Raw genomic sequence first — 12,249 nt, forward strand, 5'->3', positions numbered from 1 at the left:
GATTAAACTATATTGAAAAAACATACATTACGATGATCTGGTCACATGTATCAAACAAACTTCGAGACGGAGATAGTTTTCATCCATAATGGCCGCACAACAGAAGACAATCGCAGCTACAAGTCGCACGATTTAGACAACCGGAAGTTGTCGGTCACGCCAAAGAATTAGCTCTCATTTCACGTCAGTCCCAGATAAACAAGATATTTTTCCTCTGACGTCCTCTTGACACCCAGAGGAAGGCCAATGAGGTGTGTTTCGGGTCATAGGGGGCACGACCATATATAGGCAGAGCGTTGAAGCTGGCATACACATCTTGCTTTTTTCTTCTTGGTCATGGAAAGTGCTGTCAAATGACTTCTGTATCACTCAGAGACAAAATTGAAACGGTTTTAGAAACTAGAGATTGTTTTCTTTCCAATGGTATTATTTATATGCATATAGTAAGAGCAATAATTGAATAAGAGGCAGTTTAATCTGTAGAGCAAATTATGCTAATGGGAAAATAGCACCCCCTGTATTCTCAAGAAGTTAACTTGGCTTTCGAAGATTTTAGAAAGGCAGGGCAGGATGGATATAGGTCTATAACAGTTTGGGTCTAGAGTGTCTCCCCCTTTGAAGAGGGGGATGACCGCGGCCGCTTTCCAATCTTTAGGAATCTCAGACGATACGAAAGAGAGGTTGAACAGACTAGTAATAGGGGTTGCAACAAGGGCGGTGGATAATTTTAGGAAGAGAGGGTCCAGATTGTCTAGCCCAGCTGATTTGTAGGGATCCAGATTTGGCTGCTCTTTCAGAACATCAGCTGTCTGAATTTGGGTGAAGGAGAAGCGGGGGGGACTTGGGCCAGTTGCTGCGGGGGGTGCAGAGCTGTTGGCCGGGGTTGGGGTAGCCAGGTGGAAAGCATGGCCAGCCGTAGAGAAATGCTTTTTGAAATTCTCAATTATCATGGATTTATCAGTGGTGACACTGTTTCCTAGTCTCAGTGAATTGGGCAGCTGGGAGGAGGTACATATATTCTCCATAGACTTTACAGTGGGAATTGGTGCTGCAGGATGCAAATTTCTGTTTGAAAAAGCTAGCCTTTGCATTCCTAACTGACTGTGTGTATTGGTTCCTGGCTTCCCTGAAAAGTTGCATATCGCATATTTTAATGTAACTCTATGGTAGCACCCAAGGGGCTTGAATTTTCGAGCTCTCCCCATAGATTTTGTGGTGACAGTGTCCCCATGAGGACAGAACACTGAGCCAATCACGGCACAACTAGAGAACATTACCAACCCATACGCTCCATATTTTCCGCTGGCTGCCCAACCACCACAGAAGGCACTGAGCTAGGCTGAAACACCAGTATTTTGGAGCTGCTTTACTCAAGAAAGCAAAAAAGAGAATGTTCGTATGCGGCTTTATTAACTCAATTTCTTTTTTTCACATTGTTTGCAAACTAATAAGTGACACGTATTAATGCCAAAATAACATGCAAAACAGGTGGGGCTCAAAGCTGTATGATGGGTCGCCATTGGGCATCATTAGCCAGTATGAACATGTATGCACGACTGCAAGTCGCTCTGGATAAGAGCTTCTGCTAAATTACTTAAATGTAATGTAAATGGATGGAGTTGGATAGAAAATCCACAAACCCTCCTGACATTTTTGTGAACAACATTTCCACTTTACCACTTTCAGTGATTTAACATACAGTATTACCCAGCAGGAAAAACAGGTTCAAAGGACTTTTATGTCATCACGGTCAGGTTGTTTACTGGTTGTAAAGGGAATAAAATAAAATAAATGTATCTGGTTGTAGCAGAGACCGTGAGGTTGTAATCTCGTTATATGATGTCCTCTGAGGTTTTTTTATCGCTTCGGTACTATTTTCACAAGTACAACAAACAAAATCACACAGTAACTTTTTCACCAAACCTTCATCGAGAAACATCTTTCATATAAAGTAATTGCCTTTCACAATGCAATATTCACAATACTTTTAATATGATTCTCTTCTCATATGTTTAAATACATTTGACCCTCACCTAATCCAACTGTGCTTAATGGTTAAATCACTTAACCTTTTGGTAAACCTATAGATTTTATACTGGTTTCTCTACTGTATATAGATTTTGAGAATGGCCCCCATCAAAGAGGTCAAAGAGGTGGGCATGGGCCCCATCAAAGAGGTGGCCATGGGCCCCATCAAAGAGGTCAAAGAGGTGGCCATGGGCCCCATCAAAAAGGTCAAAGAGGTGGGCATGGGCCCCATCAAAGAGGTGGGCATGGGCCCCATCAAAAAGGTCAAAGAAGTAGGCATGGGCACTGTCAAAGAGGTGGACATCAGAGAGAGGGAGGCAGACGGCAGGGAACTGTTGTGTCTAATAAACAGAGACCTTACCATAGCAGAGGCTGCCAGATTAGTTTACCCCAATCTGAAAAGATAAATTGTCAATTCGATCATGAGAACTGGTAAATCTGCAGGATATGCTTTACATTTACATATACAGTACACAACATATTGTAATGCATGTAAATTCACAAAACATTTCACAGTATTCTTCCAGTATGATATATTGACAGTATACTCTGTTCTACCCTCAGAACCGACAGAAGACCCCATGGTGGTGTCCGTGGTCGTGTGCTGACCGACCAGCAGGAGTGGGCAGTGGTGGAAACGGTGAGGGCCAGGAATGACATACGGCTGTCTGAAATAAAGCAGGTCATTGAAGAGAACGATGACACCTTTGCCAATGTGGCATCCATCAGCCTACCAACAGTCGCACACCTTTTGAAGAGGAACCAGGTATCTAGGAAACACATTTACCTGGTGCCTTTTGAGAGAAACAACGACCGGGTGAAACAACTGCAGGCCGAGTATTTTCAGGTACCACACTATATACTGTATTGCTGTTACTATTTAATGCACATGCTACTTCACAATTTCATATTGGAACTATACTGTAAAAATAACTATACCAATATATATTTTTAGAGGGTGATGGTGCTTGATACTGCTGTGAACCATAACAAGCATATCTTTGTTGACGAAGTGGGCTTCAACCTGGCCAAAACTCAGTGCCATGGGCGCACGGGCGACCGTCCGAGTGCCAGGGCAACTTGGGGGAAACATCTCCATGTGCACCGCTATCTCTGAAGATGGTGTGGTAGGACGTAGGCCATTACTTGGGTTCTACAACACTGCACACCTCATTGTGATACTCAATGAAATTGATCAAGCCTGTCAAGGTGAAGGGGATGATAATTTATGGCCAAATGATTAAGACAGGCTTGATGCACATGAATGTGTGCTGGACATTGTTTTATTTTCATTAATTTGTTTCATTTAATTTCAGACAGTAATTGCAATTATATCCGAAAAAGAAAAAAGAATTTTTTTGCAAGAATGATTTTAGAGGATGTCTTCATTGATCACACATTGTATAGATATTATGGAAAGTATACATTTTCTTGGTAATGTAAGTGTATTGCCTAATGTAAAACTGTGTAATCTATTGTAATTTACAGTATTGTAGCATATTACTCTCAGCACTTTTTGGGGCCAATTGTGCCTCGCCTAATGGGTCTTCCGGTCGCGGCCGGCTGCGACACAGCCCGGGTTTGAACCCAGGATCTGTAGTGACGCCTCGAGCACTGCAGTGTCTTAGACCGCTACGCCACTCGGGAGGCCCACTTTCAGCACTTCTAAGGGCGATTTGAAAGACGTATCTTACATAGTTTGTTATTGGATTAACTGGTAGTTAAAACGACTACGTTGAAAATATATCATTATATTGTGTTTTGGTGATTAAACCAATTACCATCATTACCAAATTCCCAATCTGGCCCTCAACCATCACGGTCACCTAATAATCCCCAGTTTACAATTGGCTCATTCATCCCCCTCCTCTCCCCTGTAACTATTCCCCAGGTCGTTGCTGCAAATGAGAACGTGTTCTCAGTCAACTTACCTGGTAAAATAACGGTAAAATAAAAAAAATAAAAATAAATAAACATTTTAAGTGTGACCAGTTTGGAGTTTTGTACTAAGAGTTGTGAAAATGTACCACACACACGTGAAAATAGTACCAAAGAGATACATTTAAAACTGTGATCAGAAAATAATGTAATGTGCCAAATGTCTCCCACTGAGTAATGTACCTTTTCGGTTATGTGTGGAGAATGCAAAGTAGAAGAGATCAGAGGTGTGGACTCGAGTCAAATGACTTGGACTTGAGTCACAAATATGATGACTTGCAACTCGACTTTAACACCAATGACTCGTGACTTGACTTGGACTTGAGCCTTATGACTCGACCTGACTTGATACCCTCCCCAAGCCCAAATATAAAAAATGATGCTATTTAAAAAAGTGTGCGGCGCATCAACTCTTCATTTAACGGATTACAATTTGAATTGGACAGCAGCCACTCAAATTGTGCCAGCTGAGAAAAAGTTGTGCGTGGAAGTGCAGAGGAATGTCGGCGGGTGAATTCAGATGGAGCCCTTGGAAAGATGATACCCAAAATTATTATTTTCGGATATAAAGACGCTGTATCAACAAAAAACGGATTGCAACTTGCAAAACATGCGGGAAGAAAATTACAGACGGAGGCGCAACAATTTCCAACTTTAACACCCCTACTTATCACATGTATACACGCAACCACTCACCTACACTACTGACTACTGACTACACACACACCATTGTTAATTGTATTTACTTTACCTTAGTTAATAAATATAGTTTGTTATTCCTTATCTCCATGTGGTCTCCCTTTTGTTACGGGCTTTGAGCCGGTTCGTGACAGTATCATGTAGGCTAACGTAACGTTAAATCAATGAGCCTCCACAGTCAGTCAGTCCGGGAACGTGATCATTGCACCCAAGATTGAGCTACAACTGGCTAGGCCTTTGGTAGCCTAAATCCTGCCTGATGTTACTGCTGTTCCTAAAACCATTGACATACGTTAGCCTACTGTAACCACACAGAGAGAGTGTGTGTGTGTTAAGGTTGGGCGATTGTGTACAAGCCTACATCATCCGATTGCGCCCCGTAACAATCCTCGATAGTCGATCACTATTAGGGGGGGGTGTATCTTTCTCATGGCTACCCATGTATTTCCATGGAAATATAAAATTTATTTGGAAAGTAATAAATATATAGATATTTTTAAAAGCATTCATGATTTGCGTAAATGTAATATACTAACTATTACTCTTGTTAAAAATATGAAATGGTATTACATTTGGCGAAGAGCACATTATGACTTGTTTAGGACTCAAAACTCAAAGTTTGGACTTGAGACTTGACTCGGACTTGCCTGTCTTGACTTGGGACTTGACTTGAGCGCTAAGACTTGAGACTTACTTGTGACTTGTAAAACAATGACTTGGTCCCACCTCTGGAAGAGATTCTCCATAACTGGTGATTGAATTGTACACCTTTGGACTGGTGTGGATCTGTGGTGCTGATAGGGGCATAGGGGTGTGTGTGTGTGTGTGTGTGTGTGTGTGTGTGTGTGTGTGTGTGATATTACCCTGCCAAAGATGGGCACCAGGTGGTGCTCGCACATGGAGAACATGTCGATGTCCTTCACGATAACCATCTCATCGTGGTCCTCGTCGAAGATGGCATCGTTCAGCACATCTGCGGAAGCAAAAGAAAATGAGAGTGACACGGATGAGTGCGAGGGCCATCGAGTTGACGCCATAAAGCTCCGAGACCCTTGACGAGAAACTCAGACGAGACAGCCCCCCCAACCTTATCACTCTCCCTCCATCCCATATGACATACAGTGCCGTGATAAAGTATTTGCCACCTTTCTGATTCTCTATTTTTGCATATATTTCTGACACTGAATGTGATCAGATCTTCAACCAAAACCTAATATTAGATGAAGGGTGAACAAATAACACAACATACTGATACTGCTTTAATTTATTTAATAAACAAAGTTACGCAACACCCAATGCCGCCGTGTGAAAAAGTAATTGCCCCCTTACACTCAATAACTGGTGGTGCCATCTTTCGTCGCCGGGGGAAATTTGAATATCTGAACATATATCTGTCCTTTAGTCTGAGTCCACATTTTTGCTTCCAACTGCTGTGTCTTTGTGAGACGCAGAGTAGGTGAACGGATGATCTCTGCATGTGGGGTTCCCACCGTGAAACATGGAGGAAGTGTGATGGTGCTTTGCTGGTGACACTGTCAGTGATTTATTTAGAATTCAAGGCACACTTAACTCTCTAGGGGGTGTTGGCCCCCTCTCTAGGGGGTGAAATTGCAGAGTGCCAAATTCAAAAACAGAAATACTCATTATAAAAATTTATGAAACATACAAGTGTTACACATCGGTTTAAAGATTAACTTCTTGTTAATCCAACCACGGTGTCAGATTTCAAAAAGACTTTACGGCAAAAGCAAACCATGCGGATATCTGAGAACAGCGCCCAGCAGACAAATTACAAACAGTAACCAGCCAAGTAGACGAGTAACAAAAGTCAGAAATAGCGATAAAATTAATAACTTACCTTAGATGATCTTCATATGGTTACACTCACAAGACTCCCAGTTACCCAATACATTTTAGTTTTGTTCGTTAAAGTCCCTCTTTATATCCAAAAACCTCAGTTTTGTTAGCGCGTTTTGTTCAGTAATCCACTGTCTCAAATAGAGGTCGACCGATTATGATTTTTTAACGCCGATACCGATTATTGGAAGACCAAAAAATCTGATACCGATTAATCGGCTGATTTTTTTAAATGTATTTGTAATAATGACAATTACAACAATACTGAATGAACACTTATTTTAACTTAATATAATACATCAATAAAATCTATTTAGCCTCAAATAAATAATGAAACATGTTCAATTTGGTTTAAATAATGCAAAAACAAAGAAAGTAAAAGTGCAATATGTGCCATGTAAGAAAGCTAACATTTAACTTCCTTGCTCAGAACATGAGAACATATGAAAGCTGGTGGTTCCTTTTAATGAGTCTTCAATATTCCCAGGTAAGAAGTTTTAGGTTGTAGTTATTATAGGAATTATAGGACTATTTCTCTCTATACGATTTGTATTTCATATATCTTTGACTATTGGATGTTCTTATAGGCACTTTAGTATTGCCAGTGTAACAGTATAGCTTCCATCCCTCTCCTCACTCCTACCTGGGCTCGAACCAGGAACACCGACAACAGCCACCCTCGAAGCAGCGTTACCCATGCAGAGCAAGGGGAACAACTACTCCAAGTCTCAGAGCGAGTGACGTTTGAAACGCTATTAGCGCGGACCCCGCTAACTAGCTAGCCATTTCACATCGGTTACACCAGCCTAATCTTGGGAGTTGATAGGCTTGAAGTCATAAACAGCGCAATGCATGAAGCATTGCGAAGAGCTGCTGGCAAAACGCACAAAAGTGCTGTTTGAATGAATGCTTACGAGCATGCTGGTGCCTACCATTGCTCAGTCAGACTGCTCTATCAAATCATAGACTTAATTACAACATAACACACAGAAATACTAGCCTTAGGTCATTAATATGGTCGAATCCGGAAACTATCATCTCGAAAACAAAACATTTATTCTTTCAGTGAAATACGGAACCGTTCCGTATTTTATCTAATGGGTGGCATCCATCAGTCTAAATATTCCTGTTACATTGCACAACCTTCAATGTTATGTCATAATTACGTAAAATTCTGGCGAATTAGGCGGCCCAAACTGTTGCATATACCCTGACTCTACGTGCAATGAACGCAAAAGAAGTGACACAATTTCACCTGGTTAATATTGCCTGCTAACCTGGATTTCTTTTAGCTAAATATGCAGGTTTAAAATTTAAAAATATATACTTCTGTGTATTGATTTTAAGAAAGGCATTGATGTTTATGGTTAGGTACACGTTGGAGCAACGACAGTCCTTTTTCGCGAATGCGCACCGCATCGATTATATGCAACGCAGGACACGCTAGATAAACTAGTAATATCATCAACCACGTGTAGTTATAACTAGTGATTATGATTGATTGATTGATTGTTTTTTATAAGACAAGTTTAATGCTAGCTAGGAACTTACCTTGGCTTCTTACTGCATTCACATAACAGGCAGGCTCCTCGTGAGGCAGGTGGTTAGAGCGTTGGACTAGTTAACCGTAAGGTTGCAAGATTGAATCCCCGAGCTGACAAGGTAAAAATCGGTCGTTCTGCCCCTGAACAAGGCAGTTAACCCACCGTTCCTAGGCCGTCATTGAAAATAAGAATGTGTTCTTAACTGACTTGCCTAGTTAAATAAAGGTGTAAAAAAAATATATATATATATATAAATATAAAAAAAGAAATTGGCAAAAATCGGCGTCCAAAAATACCGATTTCCGATTGTTATGAAAACTTGAAAATCGGCCCTAATTCAATCGGACATTCCGATTAATCGGTCGACCTCTAGTCTCCAACATCCGGTGAAATTGCAGAGCGTGAAACTCAACAAAACAGAAATTCTCATAATAAACATACATAAAAGATACAAATGTTATACATCAGCTAAAAGATAAACTTCGTTTAATCCAACCGCTGTGTCAGATTTCAAAAAGGCTTTACGGCGAAAGGAAACCATGCGATTATCTGAGAACTGCGCCCAGCAGACAAATCATTACAAACAGTAACCAGCCAAGTAGATAAGTAACAACAGTCAGAAATAGCGATAAAATGTATCACTTACCTTTGATGATCTTCATATGGTTGCACTCCAAAGACTCCATGTTACACAATAAATGTTTGTTTTGTTCTATAAAGTCCCTCTTTATATTCAAAAACCTCAGTTTTGTTGGTGCAACAGAAATCAAAAAAGTGCCATAAAAGTTCGTAGAAACATGTCAAACGATGTTTATAATCAATCCTAAGGTTGTTTTTGTAAATAATCGATCATATTTCAACCGGACGATAGCTTCGTCAATCGAAAAGGAAAAACAAGAAAGGCACGCTCCCGGTCATGCGCAGGACTCATGTCTGGAAATTTCCACTGTCCTCTCATTGAAAGTGGTGTTTCTGCCTCATGTTTCATAGTAAAAGCCTGAAACAATGCCTAAAGACTGGCCACATGTAGTGGAAGCCATAGGGATCGTGAACTGGGTCATAAGTCTTTGTATGGTGAATAGGCTTTCAAAGGTAAAACAGGCATTTTAAAATAATAGCACTTCCTGGATGGATTTTCCTCAGGTTTTTCCCTGCCATATGAGTTCTGTTATACTCACAGACATCATTCAAACAGTTTTAGAAACTTCAGAGTGTTTTCTATCCAAATATACTAATAATATGCATATATTAGCAACTGGGACTGAGGAGCAGGCAGTTTACTCTTGGCACCTTTTCATCCAAGCTACTGAATACTGCCCCGCATAAGAAGTTATTTGGTATAATAAGACATTATAAAAAAAAATCTTCCTATTGCTTCCCTTCAACATAAAAAAAACTATGAAACATACAGTACCAGTCAAAAGTGTGGACACACCAACTCATTCAAGGGTTTTTCTTTAGTTTTATTATTTTCTACATTGTAGAATAATAGTGAAGAAGACATCAAAACTATGAAATAACACATATGGAATCATGTAGTAACCAAAAAAGTGTTTAACAAATCAAAATATATTTGGGATTTTAGTTTCGTCAAAGTAGCCACACTTTGCCTTGACGACAGCTTTGTGTTGGTCAGTCCTTACACCTGTGTTGGTCAGTCCTTACACCTACACACACACACCCCTCTGTATTGTTTGTGTGTGTGTGTAACAAAACAATATTCATCTTCAAACAATATGCTGACAGGCTATAGTGCATAAACATAAATCCTAACACCCTATCGAATAACACAGTGGGATATGGGTCATTTTGCACTTCCTACGGCTTCCACTAGATGTCAACAGTCTTTAGAACCTTGTCTGATGCTTCTACTGTGAAGTGGGGCTGAATGAGAGGGGATTGAGTAAGGTCTACCATGACCTGAACATGCGCTGACCATGCGCTGACCATGCTCTGTTCTATCGCATTTCTGAAGACAAAGGAATTCTCCGGTTGGAACATTATTGAAGATTTATGTTAAAAACATCCTAAAGATTGATTCAATACATCGTTTGACATGTTTCTGACTGTTACGTAACTTTTTGACATTTCGTCTGCTTTTAGTGAACGCGCTTCGTGACTTTGGATTTGTTTACCAAACGCGCTAACAAAAGTAGCTATTTGGACATAAATGATGGACATTACCGAACAAATCAAACATTTATTGTGGAACTGGGATTCCTGGGAGTGCATTCTGATGAAGATCATCAAAGGTAAGTGAATATTTATAATGTTATTTCTGACTTCTGTTGACTGCACAATATGGCGGATATATTTTTGTCTTGATTGGGCTCCGAGTGCCGACCTCAGATTATTGCATGGTTAGCTTTTTCCGTAAAGCTTTTTTGAAATCTGACACAGCGGTTGCATTCAGGAGAAGTGGATCTAAAATTCCATGTATAACACTTGATCTTTGATCAACGTTTATTATGATTATTTCTGGAAATTGATGTGGCTCTCTGCAAAATCACCGGATGTTTTTGGAACTACTGAACATAACACGTCAATGTATACGGAGATTTTTTGATATGAATATGAACTTTACCGAACAAAACATACATGTATTGTGTAACATGAAGTCCTATGAGTGTCATCTGATGAAGATCAAAGGTTAGTGATTCATTTTATTTCTATTTCTGCTTTTTGTGACTCCTGTCTTTGGCTGGAAAAATGGCTGTGTTTTTCTGTGATTTGGCGGTGACCTAACATAATCGTTTGTGGTGCTTTCGCTGTAAAGCCTTTTTGAAATCGGACACTGTGGTGGGATTAACAACAAGATTACCTTTAAAATGGTATAAGATAGTTGTATGTTTGAGGAATTTTTATTATGAGATTTCTGTTGTTTGAATTTGGCGTCATATCGATTCCGTTAACGGGATTGCAGCCATAAGAAGTTTATAAGGTAACACATTACTTGACACCCAGTGTCATAAGGTGAGATGACAAGGTCATAATGTGTCATAACTTGAAATAACCTGTCATATGGTTATAACACTGTCATGACCCATATATTTACACCTGTTGTGACATATATTGCATTATTTTATGGCTGGTTATGACACCTACATAAAAGTGTCAAAACCCACATTTATTCAAATGTGTTATTTCCCTGCCAAGAAGTTTCATTTTAAAGTTTGCTCATTAAATCCTTTATAGTTTTTGTTGAAATAAATTATTTACAGTCATGTTGTTTTCATCATGTTTTAAATAGCATGTAGAAAATAAACTTTATGACACTGTCAAGAAGCATGATGACAAACATAATCATATAAGCTAGATAGGCCTATCAGGTACAGGCCCTTAAATCAGCCATCAATCAAAAAGAGGGTGTCTTGTCGTGCTCCTGAACTCTGCGCCTGCATTCATCCCAGTCATCACATACAGAGCATTGGGGTAGGTGCATGTCTAACATCAATGTGTGCGCAATTAGTGATAATTGAATTTTGTTAATAAAACAAATAAACATATAACATAAAACATACTGTTGACACGTAGGCTATGGTGTAACGGAATGTTTTGCCTTGTGTGGTAGGTTTTGTGGATTTTGACACTTATGTAGGTGTCATAACCAATGTTCCCTAAAATAAATGTCGGCCCTGAGTAAATTTCAGGTCTGCAAACTTGAACTCTGTGAAAACTACTAGCGTGCATTTACTGTGAACATTGAGGCTGTACCCTCTTTTAATTAAAGTTTTAACAGTGGCCAAGTAGACAACTGTGGCTATTTGATCATAATATAGGCCTACCAGGGTGGCCTAGCATCAAAAACAATGGAGAAATAAACACACTCCATAACATTTTAACATGTTAAAATTTTAACAAAATAAAACTCATTATTATTCCCATACCATTATTACAGAGAATCAGACAAATTATGCTACGCTCTGCCTGTTGGCTACTTAGCTTATTCAAGACGTCTCAAAATACAACACTTGCCCTTTTAAACACACATTTTGTGCACTTGGAGGCAAACACTCCCCCACTGTCTAGAAATGAGTTATAACTGGGCTAATAACTCACTAAGAATATGAACACATGTGCACAGGTGGCTACACAGGTGGCTACACAGGTGGCTACACACAGCTCTCACTTTGATCTCAAAACAAGCACATCTACTCATGACTACTGTAGCCTAAACACAGTC

The 12,249-nt window shown here is 39.8% G+C and overlaps 1 protein-coding gene across 1 annotated transcript in view; it reads right to left on the bottom strand.

The window, feature by feature from the left end:
• The window catches only part of LOC139530485 (GTP cyclohydrolase 1), a 44,744-nt gene that overhangs the window by 16,376 nt on the left and 16,119 nt on the right, over positions 1–12,249 (bottom strand). The window contains exon 2 of the mRNA XM_071326959.1: positions 5,529–5,638. Within this exon, the coding sequence (XP_071183060.1) occupies positions 5,529–5,638 (110 nt within the window). The remainder of the gene's footprint in view (positions 1–5,528; positions 5,639–12,249) is intronic.

The sequence above is a fragment of the Salvelinus alpinus genome, chromosome 9 (genome assembly GCF_045679555.1).
Source record: "Salvelinus alpinus chromosome 9, SLU_Salpinus.1, whole genome shotgun sequence".
Classification (NCBI taxonomy): Eukaryota; Metazoa; Chordata; class Actinopteri; order Salmoniformes; family Salmonidae; genus Salvelinus; species Salvelinus alpinus.